Raw genomic sequence first — 17,428 nt, 5'->3', positions numbered from 1 at the left:
TACGCCTTTAAGAGTTCCCAGTTCTTGTTGAAATACCTCTTTGGCGTTAGCTAAGATTTTTGACAATCGTCCAGGTGTGACGTCGTCATCCTTTTTACCAGCCACCGTCAGTGCCTGAATGGAGTGCCAGTCTAAACTTATCTTTCTGATCCATTCACATCCCAATAACGGTGGTCCAGCATCTTGCAGTATGTACAGATAAAATTTCTGTATTTCCTTGCCGTTGTATTCGACAGGCACCCTTATTTTCCCTCTGGGATATACTTTTTGCCCCGTATACGTCTTCAAGACAATGGATGTCTCTTTCAAGGGTATGTGTGAGAATAGCCGCTCGTAGTCTCGTCGATTCATGACGGTCAGGGCTGATCCTGTATCCAATTCCACTTTGACTTGGGACCCTGCCAACGTGAGGGTGACCCAAATGGTTCGGTGATCCTCTTTTGCGATTACGTTGTGAAGTTTGAGACAGCTTAGTCTCTTGTTCCCGGATTCACTATCGCTCATCTGGTCTTCGGAACTACTGTCCGTCATCTTTTGTACTTTCCTGTACTGTTCCTTAGTAGCCTTTTTGTTGTCGTTAGTCTTCTTCCCAGAGCTGCAAACTCGTGCAATGTGTCCCATCTTTCCGCATTGCCTGCATATTTTGTCCTTGGACCAGCAGTCCTTCTGGTCATGGGTTGTTCTGCCGCAGCGATAACATTTTTCAAATCCCCGTGTCATTTCGTGGGCACCGTATTCCTGTGGCTTTTGCTGTATTTCTGCAGCTCCCCTTGCTGCTGCTTCGTACGATACTGCCACGCTGAAAGACTTATCTAGTGTCAGCTCTTTCGCTGAGAGTAACCTCTTCTGGGTTCCTTCACTCAGGAGTCCACAGACAACTTTGTCCCGTAGTGTATCTGCCAGTCCTGCTCCAAACTGGCAGTGCTTTGATAGCTTGCGTAGTTCCGTAAGGTAATCAGCATTGCTCTCATCTTTATGCTGATTTCTCCTGTGGAATTTAAATCTTTCTGCTATCAGCAGCGGTGTAGGATTTAGGTGTTCCTGTAGGATATCAACAATTTCGTTAAAACTCTTCGCCATCGGTTTGGCTGGAGTAATCAGGTTCCGCAATAGGCCATACATTCTTGTTCTCATCGGCTACTTCGTTTGCCTCGCAATATACTTCGACTCTTTCCACATACGTGGTCCAGTCTTCAATTGCATTATCGAAGGCAGTGATATTGCCAGTCTTCAGCATCTTGGAAATCTAAGATGGCGCCTCCCGCGCTTTGCCTTCTTGCCCGATTTAACAAAATGGCGCCTCCCGCACTTTCCGTCTTCCCCGCTGCTGCTAGCGCTGTTGCTGGCATTTTATGCCTTGATGGCGACACCCTATGGTCTTCGCGCACTTCCCCCCGCGCTGCTGCTAACACCGCTCTCCGCGATTCCCGTGGCAAACTGCAGCTCCTCGCGGCTTTCTGTGCTTCTAATTTCTTTTATTTCCCCGTCGTCGGAGCAACCCTGCGGGACACTTGCCTCCTTCTTCTCGGGTCTGTACGCTGCCCGGCTCTACCCTCTCTCTCTCTCTCCTCTTCCCGACAACGCTGCTCGGCCCCGTTGAAAAGCCACCCGATCGAGCTCTAGCCCGCCGCAGCCCAGGAAGGATCAGTGTACTACCTGCCACCAGCCCGATTAGCTGGAACACCATCGACAGGATAACCAAGCCCCGCTCTCGACAGCCTCTCCTGCAAATCTTCAACTCCGATGAATCAGAGGCGGTTGCCCACGGTCGACGCCCATTTCTTCTGTTTGTTTTATTTTTGTTTTTTTTCTTTCTTCTGGCCTCGACCTCTGACAACTTCGCTTCAGGGATGGATCCCCATGAGGTGGTGCAGACTGTAGGTAAGTTTGGATCTGCTCGTCGCCAGTATTATGTCCGTGTGTAATTGAGACATGGACTGCAGGAGTTGGTTATAACAGGTCTTTACTGAGTGGAGACAAACTGGAACTACTATGCAAAAGTTACTACACATGCTTATATACAGTGGTGGTCACTACTGGTACTGCAGTATACAGGGGCTGCAGAATATAGTTCCTTCTGCAAAGTACATACACTACAACCCCTGTGCTTGCTGACCTAATTTGGCTCCCGGTTGAGTAACGCCTCGATTTTAAAATTCTCATCCTTGTTTTCAAATCCCTCCATGGCTTCGCTCCTCCCTAACCCTGTAACCTCCTCCAGCCATACAACCCTCCAAAATATCTGCGCTCATCCAATTCTGGCCTCTTGCGCATCCTCGATTTTAATTGCTCTACCATTGGTAGCCATGCCTTCAACTGCCAAGGCCCTAACCCCTGGAATTCCCTTCCTAAACCTCTCCACCTCACTACCTCTCTTTCTTCCATTAAGATGCTCCTTAAAACTTGCCTCTTTCATCTGCCTTAATATCCCCTTATGTAGCTTGGTGTCAAATTTTGTTTGATAACGCTTCTGTAAAGCACCTTGGGATGTTTTACTACATTAAAGGCACTATATAAATGCAAGTTGTTGGTGAGACACTCATAAGGTACCATATAAATGCAAGTTCTCTCTTCCTTACTTACTCTAAACTGTTAGCAAACTGCCTATTTGATTAAACAAAATTGTTCTCTTCTATATAAAGTTCTTCAGACTTGGCCAGAATGCTCAGCGATGACATTCATTTTATATATAAAAAGAAACAACTATGGCAAGTATTAAAGTTGTATTGTCACTGGGTGGAGCGCCATGGTGCTAAATATTCAAGCTCCAACACATTCAATGCCAATGATAGTAACTCTTCCAATCTCAGCTGTCCGAAGCACAGCTTCCTCAAAGGTAATTTTACACAGAAAGGACTGGAAGAAAAATCAGAGGCCCAACATCTTTGGCTGCTTTTATGTGCCTCTTCGTGGGCACTTACTGTGATATTGTTGGAGATTTGGGAGTTAGACTCCAGCCTGACTGCTAGCTTGGGAAAGTGAACGACATAATGTTAGAAAAAATGACCTGCTACCTTAAGCTTGAGCAATTAATTTCTTTAGTACCATCTGTTATTAAATAGTAACTTCCACCAATTGTTTTACAGCCACCGTTGGTACTTCTGCAATTTCAATATTCACCTCTTCTGTGAAAACTGAGGCAAAGTATTTATTTAGTACTTCTGCCATTTTTTCACTCTTCACTACAAGTTTGACTTGTTAAACTTTAGGTGGCTCTAGTGCTATTTTGATTACCTCGCCCTTCAAATGTGCCTATTTCAAATGTGCCTTTTTTATACTAATTTTCTCAGATTCCCTCCTAGCCTATGTAATCCCTCTTTTTGTAGCTTTTTTGTGTTCGACAGTGCCCTGGTGTTGCTTATGATTTCTTTCCTTCAGTCAACCTTCTTATCAGCTTCACAAGTATCTAGAACTCTACATTTAACAAACAGCTTCAGGATTCCAGGGGTTTCCTGCGCTGTTCGTACTCGAGCTCTCCTTGCTATCTCTCCCCCCCGCCCCATAATGGTCACCCATGTCACTTTGTTTGCCTCACTATACATTCCAATATGATCCATTTCCCACTGTATAAAAAAGCAAAACATTTTTCTAAGTAGTCCAGTGTATTATGTGGCCTTAGGTTCAACTCTTCATCTACTCTGAGTTAGCTGATCTCAAACAAGGCGATGTTAGTTGGTGCTAGAATTGGCCTCTTCAGCCATGGGTTTGGAAAGGTCTCCCTTCCATCCGAGGACAGCATCAAGTCCTTTGCCCTCTTCCCATGATTGAATAACCAGCTGACACTTGCTGTATCACCTAGGTGAGACATTGAATAACAGCTGTTACCTGTGGACCTGCACACAATCAAAACCGTCTGGAGAGGGAGTAATAAAATGGGCAAAAGATTTTTTTTTTAGGAAGCAATCATAAATTAAGTGGGTGAATTTCCGCAGGGATTCTCCTACTTGTCCAATGTAACTTCGAAAGAGTCGCTGAAACTCTGGAAAAACAGTGTGAACGCCTTTGTTGATTGTAGCTAAGGGTGACAATTGAGGTTTGGTTTGCTGTGAACATCTTTTGTGTGAGCTTAATTTTCTTGATTTGTTCCAGAGGGAGCTGATGGAAACTGTATTTGCACTGCATGGCCTTGTTAACATAACCAATGAGGTAAAGGAACTTTCATCACGTTAACAAACTCTCTGTTTGATCAAAGAAAAATTATTTGCTTCAGTTTATTCTTCTGAGCTTGTGGTTTGGGAGATCAGAATCACAACAGCTTCTAAATTCGAATGCCAAGAAGATTATTTTTTGTTTCCTGTTTACAATTTAAACGAAAATAATTTATTTTCTCCTTCCTGATGCCTATGATCATCCTTGGGTTTGGTTCCAAAGATATTACCAGCCCACTGATAATTTGTACTCGTGCCATACTTTGTGTGTGAGTACTGACAACAAATTCAACTATGGAGGCCATCCGAGCCAACCTGATCCTGTCTTCGTCTGAAGTCTACACATCTGTACTTAGCGACAGGAGTAACTGGATTGCAACCAGCAGCAGGCACTGTGGCTGATTTTTGATTTCCCCCCCTCTGTAGTGCTGGGGTGTTGAAGCCATTTCTAATGTTCCACTTTTGTGCCAGCTGGAATCAGCTAGTTCACCATATTGCCAGGGCTCAAACCTACAATCTGGTTCAGTCACATAATAGATAATGCATTTACTTACCATTTATTATCGGAGAAGCCTGTGTGGTAAATTATTGCTGCAGTTAATATTTACTCTGCTCTCACGTGGCTATTTCACTTTTTGGTAAATCAGAGTGAGAAGGAGGATTGAATGAGCTTTAAGAATTTTATGATTGGTCTATAGCAATTTATCTGTTGTTAATTATCATTTCCTTCCATCATTAATGATTTAATAAAAAATCAGATATTTATCGCCATATAGTAACATTGACCTGTGTCTAAGACATGATTTATTATTTAAAAGCTCTGTCAAAAGTAACTGTGGAGTGTTTGCTCTTCAATTTAAAAATAACTTCTTTTTGATTTAAAACACTAAAGGTAACTTCAGAAAGTGCATTGATTGTAACAAGCACAGTCAAAGAGATGATCAAGCTTTTTAAAGAAGCCGGCGAGTTCAGAATGCATGAAGAATTAGTGAAGAAAATAGTCTATGTGGTGGCTGATGTAATGGCAGTAACTGACAACAGCACAGTGAAGTCAAAGAGTTTGTTATTTGAAGGTCTGAAAGCGACGACTGAGCTGTTATTGGTAAGATCATTAGTAAATACTGCAAGATTCATTTCTGTAAGTAGGGATGTTGAAGATTAAAAAAAACACCTATTTTTCCTCTGTGCTCCATCTTAGCATCTACTTTTATTAGAATCTTGAAATGATCCACCTTCCATTATAATACTCCCTCTGTGACAGTTGCTCGATTATTTCTTGTGCTAATGTGAATCCATAGTTATTTTGCTTTTTCCCCTCACAGTGGACCTTTATGAAATGGCACATCTGTTTCTATTGGAGGAACACATTTATTGCCAGTTGATTGGTGTTGTTAACAATTTAATGGTTTTATTTTTATTGGACTTTGCAAGATCATTCTCCTGCTTAATCTTCTTCTTCTTTAGGCAGTCCCTTGGAACCGAGGATGACTTGCTTTCACACTAAAAATGAGTTCTCGGGTGACTGATGTGTCCAATGCGGGACCTACAGTCTCTGTCACAGGAGGGGCAGACGGTGGTTGAAGGGGCGGGTGGGTGGGGTGCTTGGGTTGACATGTGCTACTTCCGCTGTTTGCGCTTGGCTTCCGCTTGCTCCTGGCAAAGAGACTCAAGGTGTTCGGCGCCTTCCCGGATGCTTCTCCTCCACTTTGTGTGGTCTTGGGCCAGGGATTCCCAGGTGTCGGTGGGGATATTACACTTTTTCAAGGAGGCTTTGAGGGTGTCCTTGAATCGTTTCCTCTGCCCACCTGGGGCTCTCTTGCCGTGTCGGAGCTCCAAGTAGAGCGTTTGTTTTGGGAGTCTCGTATCAGGCATGTAGACGATGTGGCCCATCCATCGGAGCTGATCGAGCGTGTTCAAAGCTTCGATGCTGGGGTTGTTGGCCTGAGTAAGAACACTGACGTTGGTATGCCTATCCTGCCAATGGATTTGCAGGATCTTGCGGAAGCAGCAGTCGTGGTACCTCTCCAGTGCTTTGAGGTGCCTGCTTTACATGGTCCATGTCTCTGAAGCATACAGGAGGGCGGGTATCACTACTGCTCTATAGACCATGAGCTTGGTGCTGGGTTTGAGGTCTTGGTCTTCAAACACTCTCTTCCTCAGGCGACCGAAGGCTGCACTGGCACACTGAAGGCGGTGTTGGACTTCGTCATCGACGTCTGACCTTGTTGACAGTAGGCTCCCGAGGTATGGAAAGTGGTCCACATTATCCAAGGCCTCGTCATGGATTTTGATTATCGGGAAGTAGTACTGTGTGGCGGGGGCAGGTTGATAGACCTTTGTCTTACGGATGTTTAGTGTAAGGCCCATGCTCTCGTACCCTTCGGTGAAGGTGGTGACGATGGTTTGGAGTTCGACCTCAGAGTGTGCGCAGACGCAAGCATCGCCTGCATACTGTAATTCGATGATAGTGGATGGGACGACCTTGGATCTGGACTGGAGGCGACGGAGGTTGAACAGTTTTCTGTTTGTTCTGTAGATTAGCTCCACTCCAGCGGGGAGCTTACTGAGGGTGTGTTGGAGCATTGCAGCCAGGAAGATCGAGAAGAGCGTTGGTGCGATGACACAGCCTTGCTTGACCCCGGTCTGTACCTGAATTGGGTCTGTGGTGGATCCGTTGGTCAGGATCACGGCTTGCATGTCGTCGTGAAGCAGGCTTAGTATTTGTTTCTTTTGAATTAAATTAAAAGAATCAACAAGAAATATGTATAAAAAGATAAATGCCCTAAAGAAATCCTGGATGGGAAGAGAGAATTTGGAGGTACATGACGTTGCAAATGAGGGAGGTTTGCAAACTGGCCAGAATGTAAATCTTGGGCGATTTTAATTGCCCAGGTACTGACAATGAGGGTATTACAAAAAGGACTGATGGAAGTATAGAACTTTAAAGAAGTAGACTAAAGGAGCATGTGAAATGAGTTTCAAAAATATTTAAGGAAATATTAATGAAGCTACAATGAAAATTAATTCCAGGCAAATGAAAACAGAGCAAAGGCAACAGAAGCCATTATGGTCAAGCAGGCATGTAGAGAATAGTATTGAGGGATAAGTGGAAGACTTTCAAATGCACAAGGAATATGTTAATCTGGAGGACTGGGTGCATAGAAACATAGAAGATAGGAGCAGGAGTAGGCCATTCGGCCCCTCGAGCCTGCTTCGCCATTCAATGTGATCATGGCTGATCATCCAAATTCAGTACCCTGTCCTTGCTTTCTTCCCATATCCCTTGATCCCTTTAGCCTTAAGAAATATATTCAACTCCTTCTTGAATATATTTAATGAATTGGCCTCTACTGCCTTCTGTGCTAGAGAATTCCACAGGTTCACCACTCTCTGGGTGAAGAAATTCCTCCTCAGCTCTGTCCTAAATGGCTTACCCCTTATCCTTAGACTGTGACCCCTGGTTCTGGACTCCCCGGCCATCGGGAACATCCTTCCTGTATCCAGTCTGTCCAGTCCTGTTAGAATTTTATAAGTTTCAATGAGATCCCCTCTCATTCTTCTAAACTCCAGTGAGTACAAGCCCAATTGACCCAATCTCTCCTCATACGTCATTCCTGCCATCCCAGGTATCAGCCTGGTGAATCTTTGCTGCATTATAAAGGCAAGGTGTAAAACTAAGCATATGCCAAGAGAAATATTGAAGGTATGGTTGCTGAGAACATCTCAAGTAACAATACAAAGTTTAGAAAAAAATATTTGTACAGAAACAAAGGGGAAATCAAGTACTGGTTCACTTAAAATTGTGAGTGGGAAGCTGAATCGAACAACAAAGAGAGTTAGTAAATAGCTTCAACCTTGTTCATCTTCATTGCTTTCAGTTTCTCTCAATGTCTCTTAATCTCTCCTGCTTTCTATCCTATCACTGACCTTCCCTTTTGTTCTTTCATCACCTCCCCCTTTTCCCAGCCCCTAAACTTGCTTTCCATTTCCTGTTTTTTTACAGTTCTGACGAAAGGTCTTCGACCTGAAACGTTAACTCTGTTTCTCTCTCCACGGATGCTGCCTGGCCTGCTGAGTTTTTCCAGCGTTTTCTGTTGTTATTTAGTAAATAGTTCATATCTGTTTTTATTTAAAAAGAGGGAAAGTTGCAATGATCAGAAATTAAGATTTCACAGAATGACAGAACATGAGCTGGACAGCTTGAAAGTTATGCCAGACATAGGCTTTGAAAGGTAAAGTACCTGCTCCAGATATTATCAATCCATGGTTCTTAAAGGAGATGGGGATTAAATTAGTGAAGGTTTCACCAACTTTTTGTGTAAGTTTACTAATATAGTAAGAAATCCCAGAGGTTTGGACAATGGCTAACACAATTATTATTTTAATAATGGTCAATAGACAAATGTGGAAAGTATAAGTCAGTAATTTTAACAACTGTTATAAGGAAAGTGAAATTATTTTGATAGATCTAATGGGTGAAAAAGGACAGTATTCAGGAAAAGGTGGTCACACTTAACCGACCTGGTGCGCTTTTTAACAACATGACTGACATAGTGAACAGAGGAAATACAGTTGATACTATATACTTGAATTTTTAGTAATCTATTAACAAGGTTTCATATCATCTAAATTCAGAACATATGGAATAAATAGTATCATATGGCAGAGTATACAAAATTAGCTTTCAGGCAGGAAAGAGGTTAATAGTAGGTTGCCACAGTCTAGGAATCTTGCTATTTTTCTTAAATACTATCAGATCCCGTAGCATTGCTTATGGTGAGTCGGAGGATACATTGTTTTCTTATCGGCCAAGTGATGGTGAAACTGACGGGGAAAGTGTTGCAGGGAGTAGTTGTGGCACTTACAGAAAGCACGTGCTATATTCAAGACTTTTAATATATTACTAGTTAACCTCTTGTGGCATTGCACGTGGAGATTCAAGACCAAGTGTAAGGAAGGGAATAGAGGACGGGAGATCATTTGGCCAGAGTGCGAAGACATAATTCATTCCCTATTTTAAAGTCATACATTCTGTCCTTATTTTCATGTGATATTTGATTTGATATTAACTATCTTCATAACTAGTCAATTCCGCATGGCAATACACATGGAAAATAAACACCAATTGCAGTATTTAGGTCAAGGAGGAGGAAGAGGAGGTGGTGAGGGAAAGGAAGAGGAGGTGGTGAGGGAGAGGAAGAGGAGGTGGTGAGGGAGAGGAAGAGGAGGTGGTGAGGAAGAGGAGGTGGTGAGGGAGAGGAAGAGGGGGTGGTGAGGGAGAGGAAGAGGGGTGGTGAGGGAGAGGAAAAGGGGGTGGTGAGGGAGAGGAAGAGGAGGTGGTGAGGGAGAGGAAGAGGAGGTGGTGAGGGAGAGGAAGAGGAGGTGGTGAGGGAGAGGAAGAGGAGGTGGTGAGGGAGAGGAAGAGGAGGTGGTGAGGAAGAGGAGGTGGTGAGGGAGAGGAAGAGGGGGTGGTGAGGGAGAGGAAGAGGGGGTGGTGAGGGAGAGGAAGAGGAAGTGGTGAGGAAGAGGAGGTGGTGAGGGAGAGGGAGAGGGGGTGGTGAGGGAGAGGAAGAGGGGGTGGTGAGGGAGAGGAAGAGGAGGTGGTGAGGCAGAGGAAGAGGAGGTGGTGAGGGAGAGGAAGAGGGGGTGGCGAGGGAGAGGAAGAGGAGGTGGTGAGGGAGAGGAAGAGGGGGTGGTGAGGGAGAGGAAGAGGGGGTGGTGAGGGAGAGGAAGAGGGGTAACACATCTATTTGTTTCTCACAATCAGTTAAACCATCCACCTCAATTGTTGCTGCTCATCTCGATACTATCTTGAGAACAAATCTTCCTGCGACCAGAGCTGCATGTAGCACTACCAATGGCATCTGATGAGTGCCTTACCGGTAACAGCACAAGCTCTTGATTTGCACTCCACCCCTTTGCCAAATCAAAGCAGTAACTTATTTACCATTATTAATGCAAGTCAGCATTGTACGAATGGATTCATCGATTTACCCACCAGAACTCCTTACCCTCTTTCCTAATCAGCATGCTGTACCATGAAACATATACTCCCATCCTTTAGCTCCTTGCTCCCACACTATTCATTTATCCACACAGAAGTACACCTATTGACCACCTTTACCTCTGTTACCTATAAAATGTATTGAATCTGTTTGTAACATTTCTCATGATTTGCATTGCTTCCCATTTTTGTATCAGATGCAAACTTGGAGGGTTTGATTAGCTAACCCTTGTCTAAGTCATTACTCTATTTACCTATATTCTGCAAAACCCTTGCATCTGCACACACTTGCCGTCTATAAAACCTTACTTCCTACTGTCACTTTCTTTGCAACAATTCTCTCTTAACTATTTTCCATTAGAAGTCCCTATGTCCGCATTTATAAGGATATACAGGCGGAGGCTGGGGTTGGGGACAGGGGCGTGGTGGCTCTAGAGGTGTTTCTGGAGAGGGAAGGCATTGATAGGCATGGTAAGAAAGTGTGTTGGAGATGAAACATGTTTGTTTGGTGCAGTGGCTTTTTCCTGGTCCTAAAAACACTTAGGGGAGATTTTGCCGGTGCTCAGGGGGCGGTTTGGAGGCAGGACATCTGGCAAAATTGCAAAGATTGACAGCGGGTCGGAAACCCGCTGTCAACCTGCCTCCAATCAATCTTCCCAGGTGTTGGGTCCCCAATTTGCGCATGGACCCGACACCTAGTGGCGGGAAGAAGATTATAGGCACTTAACTGCTTGTTAACAGGTTGTTAACAGGCAGTTAAGAGGCTTTTTGCAATTTTGACAGGTCTACTGCGGGCTTCCCGACGTCCGGACACCACGCCAGTGTGGCTTGCTGTGAGTCTACTGTAATGTTTGTGCATTGATGACAGCTGCAGAAGTTGTGTGAAGGATCCAATGGTACACTGGTGAGTTTCAGAGGTAAGAAAATGTTGGGAAAATCATTTTTAATGTATTTAGACTTTTCTGTAGGTGACAAGTTTTGAATTGTTTGTGTAGTCCCACCTCATTGGGAGAACCTCTCTCACCAGTGACAGATCACTTCTGTAACCTCACCTGCAGCTGCCATCTGTTCTAGCCTAAGGAGGGAGTCACTGGAGAACCTAGGTGCAAGGGCTCACCTTTGTACAGTGATTGTCAGTGTTTGCAATACCTCAATGCTGTCAAACACTGAAAAATCAGCTGTCAAAAAAAATTGTGCGTGGCCCCTTTAAGAAAACCGGTAGATGACGCGTCATTAACTGACATCATCTGACACTGACTTTCTCTGAATTGGCAAGGCCAATTGACGCAAAATCGTGTCTGTGCGTTGGACGTTGTTGAGGGCGGGATTGGAACCCGGAAGGCAGCTGTCCCGCCCCCAAGCCGCATCGAGACGATAATCGTGGCCTTATTCTTTGTCTACATAACAGTCACAACACACTAAAAGTTCACTGTGTGAGACATTTTGATGACATGATGAGAGATTATATCAGTTCAAATATTTCTTTTATGCTCTGAAGTTTAGATAAGTTTATTTTTCTTGGTTTATTTGGGGACAATAGAGAGAAGCATTTCAGAACTTTTTGTTAGGAAATTTGCTGGACTGGTTTGGTTTGGTAAGAGTGGATTGAAGATGGTTTATGAAAAGAGTGGTTTTGAGGGGCCAAATGGCCTATTCTTGTTCCATGCTTTCTTATGTAAACATGGGGCCTACTTTCTAGGCATGCTGAAAGTTATACTCGCTAACATATTAATTTCTCAAAACCCTTCAAGATTATTCAGATTTTTATCACCAATTTACCTCTGGAAAGCAAAAGAAAAATTCTTCCCTTCAGATTTGTTTATTTTAACTCTTAAATATTGGTCCACTGAAAGTTATTAAGGCTCTGAGACAGCAAGGTTATTAAAATGTATATGTAAATAAGAACTACACTGAATCTACCATGCAGGGCCCCCAAAATCTGTGGCGGTTCTGGCATATTTCCACCAGAACTGTAGTGGAAGTCTGCCAGAACAGCCGGGCACTGGATTGTGACCTATTCCCCTCCCACTCCAGCCCTGCAGTCTTCAGTCAGACTTTCCAGGAAATGAGGGAGCCTCTCCCCAACCCTGGTATGTCCACTGGGACAGTTGTAAAGATTCCGAGCCGACCTGAGACTGGCATAATTGCTGGGATCGCTGGCCCATGGATTTTCAGGACAACTATTATAATTAGTTCTAAAGTAGAAGTTAGTTTTTGCAGGTTTACTAGAAAAGCTTATTTGTTTTGTAAGCTGTACTGATTGCTTCATTTTGGATTTGAATTAATGAAACATTGGCCCAGAAATTCGGGTCTCCACGGGTGAGTACGCACGGGGTACTCACCCGTAGGCCCAATGGAAGTGCCGGTTTCGTGCATGCACTGCGCATGCGCGGGAAACCGGAACTTCCGTTCCCTTGAAAGAAGGGGTTCAGAGGTGGAACACGTGCGCCGGAGAGGCAGCGCGTGCGCATCGAACTTACGTTTTTTTTCCAGGTATTTCCGGGAGGGTAAGTCTCCAGGAGTTACACATATAAAAAGCAGACGCAAGGCCTGCTTTTAACAAGGTAAGTGGTGAATTAATTAAAATTAAAACATTTTTTCCACAGGTTTATTATTTTTAAATACTTTAAGGAAAGGTAAGTTTATTTTTAGCCCCGTTAGAAAATGTAATTCATTTTTCAAAAATGTAAATTATTGTTATTTTATATAATTTATAGTTATTTTAAAAATGTGATTTTTAAAAAATTTATTTGAAGTTTTAGTGATGTTTTGGGGCTTATAGTATTTATGGTTTTGACAGCTCTTCCTGTCAATTTTATGAATGGGCATTTCCCTGCTACCATTGGCTCTCCATGGCCCACGTGATCCCAGGGGACGCATCGAACTAACTGCGCCCCTGGGATACGCAAGCACTGCGCACCGGCAGTTAGAGGAGGCCCAGGATCGGAATCCCACGCGGGCCCACAGCTCAACGGCCGGCGCGCTAGATAAGTGCAGGTCGGAGGCTTGCACCCGTGGGAAGCCTCCGACCCGAATTTCTGGGCCAATGTTACTTTCTGTTAAAATTCATGTCTTTCAGAGCTATGTGTTAATCAACAATCAATCGCAGTTTTATGTAAACACCAATTTAATGGAGCTCCAGACTACTCAAAACTATGGCTTTCAGAACACGGTGCAAAGTACAAATTCTGCCAAGTTTTACCTTCCTGATCTTCTGGATAAGCAGATTGCTGCAAGAACTGGTGCAAGTAGCAATTGCATTATAAGCCATCTGATCAGCTTCAAACAGAATCCATACCTCTGGGGAACATCTCCAGTGGAGGTCAGTTGTTATTATGGAAATGTGATATGTTCTGTTGTTAGTCTGTACATTGTGTTGCTTTTAAGATAAGGTGCCACATAAGAGGTTACTACACAAGATAAGAGCTCACGGGGTTGGGGGTAATATATTAGCATGGATAGAGGATTGGCTAACGAACAGAAAACAGAGAGTCAGGATAAATGGGTAATTTTCCAGTTGGCAAACAGTAACTAGTGGGGTGCCACAGTGATCAGTGCTGGGACCTCAACTATTTACAATCTATATTAATGACTTGGATGAAGGGACCGAATGTAATGTAGCCAAATTTGCTGATGATACAAAGATAGGTGGGAAAGCAAATTGTGTGGAGGATGCAAGGAATCTCCAAAGGGATATAGAAAGGCTAAGTGAGTGGGCAAAAATATGGCAGATGGAGTTTAATGTGGGAAAATGCAAGGTTATCCACTTTGGTAGGAAAAATAAAAAAGCAAATTATTATTTAAATGGAGAGATTACAAAATGCTGAGGTACAGAGGGATCTGGGGTCCTTGTACATGAATAACAAAAAGTTAGCATGCAGGTACAGCAAGTAATTAGGAAGGCAAATAGAGTGTTGGCCTTTATTGCAAAGGAAATGGAGTATAAAAGTAGGGAAGTCCTGTTACAACTGTACAGGGTGTTGGTGAGACCACACCTGGAGTACTGCGTACAGTTTTGGTCTCCTTATTTAAGGAAGGATATACTTGCATTGAAGGCAGTTCAGAGGAGGTTCACGAGGTTGATTCCGGAGATGAAGGGGTTGTCTTATGAAGAAAGGTTGAGCAGGTTGGGCCTATACTCATTGGAGTTTAGAAGAATGAGAGGGGATCTTATTGAAACATATAAGATTCTGAAGGAGCTTGACAGGGTAGATGCAGAGAGGATGTTTCCCCTCGTGGGGAATCTAGAACTCGGGGGCATAATTTCAGAATAAGGGGGCACCCATTTAAGTTGGAAATGAGGAGGAATTTCTTCTCTGAGGGTCGTGAATCTTTGGAATTCTCTTCCCCAGAGGGCTGTGGAGGCTGGGTCATTGAATGTATTCAAGGTGGAGATAGACAGATTTTTGAAAGGTAAGGGAGTCAAGGGTTATGGGGAATGGGCAGGAAAGTGGAGTTGAGGCCAAGATCAGATCAGCCATGGCGGAGCAGGCTCGAGGGGCCAAATGACCTACTCCTGCTCCTACGTCTTATGTTTTTATGTAAAATATGTAATTATGAGTGGGTGGGAATAGATAGAAGAGAACAGTTTATTTCTCAAGAAGTTCAGAAGTGTAAGGCTTATAGTTTGTCACCTGAACCTTAAGGTAAGATATGAATTATTTTCATCGATCTGACCTGTTATTGTGAGAAGTTCTTTCAGAAGTAGTTTCTATTGCCAACATTGATAGCCAGGGCACCTCATCCAGATGATTTCCAGATTGAAAGATTAATTTGCCAAGTAGTCATACAAGATTACTTATTTTTTTGTGATGTCACAACACCCATTTTTTCTGATATTTTCTTCATTATTCGATTGTCTCTAAGAGAGAAATGAGGGGGGGTGGGTGGGGATCTGAGTTCAGGACTTCGCCTGTACTAGTGAAAACTAGCCACTAGGAAGTATGTAAGAGAAGTCTTGGGAATAACTCTTCAATTAGCCCTCCTTCCTTATGAGTGAAATGAGGAACTCTGTTATGTTTGTACTGCATGTTGGAGCTCCAATTTATTACACCAACACGAGACTCAATAAATTTCACAGAAAACAGACATGTAGGAGATAAAAGAAATGAAAAAACTTGCATTTATATAACACTTTTTCCATCCTCAGGATGTTCCAAAGCTCTTCACCGCCAACAAATTACTTTTGAAGTGCAGTTACTAATGTTTTGTATGAAAACATAGCAGACAATTTGCACACAGCAAGGTGCCACAAAGAACACATAAGATAAATGTTAATTTGTTTTGGTGGTGTTGGTTGAGGGATAAATATTGGCTTGGACACCAGGAGAACTCCTTGCTCTTCCTTGAAATGTGTCATGGGATCTTAAACATCCATCTGAAAAGACAGACGGGGCCACGGTTTAATATCTCATCTGAAAGATAGCAGCTCTGACTCCCTTCAGTACTGCATTTATTGATTTACATTTTGCATTTTGTGAGAAGAATGTTGCCTGTTGTCCTGGATAAAATGGAACACAGTCTCCATTGTGTTTGAGAGCATGTTGAGTACAGTAGGGATGCAGTGGATAATCTCATTGAGTGGAGAATATGGCAGTTCTACCCTGAAGGAAGATGGTTGTGGTAGTTGGAGGTCAATCATCACAGCCCCAGGACATCGCTGCTTAATTTCCTCAGGGCAGAGTCCTAGGCCCGACCATCTTCAGCTGCTTCATCAATGACCTTCCCTTCATCATAAGGTCAGAAGTGGGGATGTTCGCTGATGACTGCACAGTGTTCAGGGCCATTCGCAACTCCTCAGATAATGAAGCAGTCCATGCCTGCATGCAGCAAGACCGGGATGAAGTTAAGGCTTGGGCTGATAAGTGGCAGGTAACATTCACACCACTCAAGTGCCAGGCAATGACTATCTCCAACAAGCGAGAGTCTAACCACCGCCCCTTGACATTCAATGGCATTACCATCGCCGAATCCCCCACCATCAATATCCTGGGGGGTCACCATTGACCAGAAACTTAACTGGACCAGCCACATAAATGCTGTGGCAACAAGAGCATGTCAGAGGCTGGATATTCTTCAGTGAGTGTCTCACCTCCTGACTCCCCAAATCCTTTCCACCATCTACAAGGCACAAGTCAGGAGTGTGATGGAATACTCTCCACTTGCCTGGATGAGTGCAGCTCCAACAACACTCAAGAAGCTCGATACCATCCAAGACAAAGCAGCCGCTTGATTGGCACCCCATCCACCACCTTAAACATTCACTCCCTCCACCACTGGCATACCGTGGCTGCAATGTGTGCCATCTACAAGATGCACTGCAACAACTTGCCAAGGCTTCTTCAGCAGCTTCTCTCCCAAACCCGCGACCTCTACCACCAAGAAGGACAAGGGCAGCAGGTGCATGGCAACACCACCGCCTCCAAGTTCCCCTCCAAGTCACAGACCATCCTGACTTGGAAATATATCGCCATTCCTTCATTGTCGCTGGGTCAAAATCTTGGAACGCCCTCCCTAACAGCACTGTGGGAGTACCTTCACCACACGGACTGCAGCGGTTCAAGAAGGTGGCTCACCACCACCTTCTCAAGGGCAACTAGGGATGGGCAATAAATGCTGGCCTTACCAGCGATGCCCAGATCCCATGAACGAATAAAAAAAAATAGTCACAATATTTTCTTTTTATTTAAAAAAAATGGATTTTTACTATATTTACATAATCAGTGGACTCTATAAAGCACAGTCAATTGTGTCAGTTGTGTAGATGAAACTGAGATGAGTAGGAAATATGAATTCCACTTTTCTCTCCCAGAATTGGATTGTGAATAGCTATGACTGCAAATGGTATATATCTTAGGTTAAATTCATCTGTGCAAATAAATTACATTCATTAAACTTGATATATGCATTTTGTTTAGTTGGTGTTATAGGCAACGATATCTGAGGCTCTGTATTTCTATTCTGCTTTATAACTTTCTCCTTGTAGATTAATGGTGATGTTGCTGATCTGACTCTGTATAACTGTACAAACAGAAGAAAAGTTGAAGTAAAAGGGCTCAAAACACCAGTTCTAATAGAGTTTGAAAGGAAGGACAGAATCGTAAGTGTTATTAAATAGACACAAAATAATATTAGCAGCCAGTATTATTGACATTCTGTTTTAAGTTCCAGTGTTTTCTGTAACAGATAATGCATGAAAGAAGTTGACAACCTCATACTAAAACTTATCATTTTTTTTGTGTTTTCTTCCTTGTCCTTTCTTCCCCTTTCCTCCTCC

The 17,428-nt window shown here is 43.5% G+C and overlaps 1 protein-coding gene across 1 annotated transcript in view; it reads left to right on the top strand.

Annotated features, from left to right (window-relative positions):
* The window catches only part of pkd1l1 (polycystin 1 like 1, transient receptor potential channel interacting), a 412,439-nt gene that overhangs the window by 233,603 nt on the left and 161,408 nt on the right, over positions 1-17,428 (top strand). The window contains exons 33-36 of the mRNA XM_085989354.1: positions 4,090-4,146; positions 5,041-5,250; positions 13,232-13,474; positions 17,138-17,251. Of these exons, the coding sequence (XP_085845480.1) occupies positions 4,090-4,146; positions 5,041-5,250; positions 13,232-13,474; positions 17,138-17,251 (624 nt within the window). The remainder of the gene's footprint in view (positions 1-4,089; positions 4,147-5,040; positions 5,251-13,231; positions 13,475-17,137; positions 17,252-17,428) is intronic.

The sequence above is a fragment of the Somniosus microcephalus genome, chromosome 5, assembly GCF_052327205.1.
Source record: "Somniosus microcephalus isolate GS21.2 chromosome 5, FLI_Smic_1.0, whole genome shotgun sequence".
Classification (NCBI taxonomy): Eukaryota; Metazoa; Chordata; class Chondrichthyes; order Squaliformes; family Somniosidae; genus Somniosus; species Somniosus microcephalus.
Note: the sequence above shows the minus strand (reverse complement) of the source record. Positions and strands in the feature narration are given on the sequence as shown.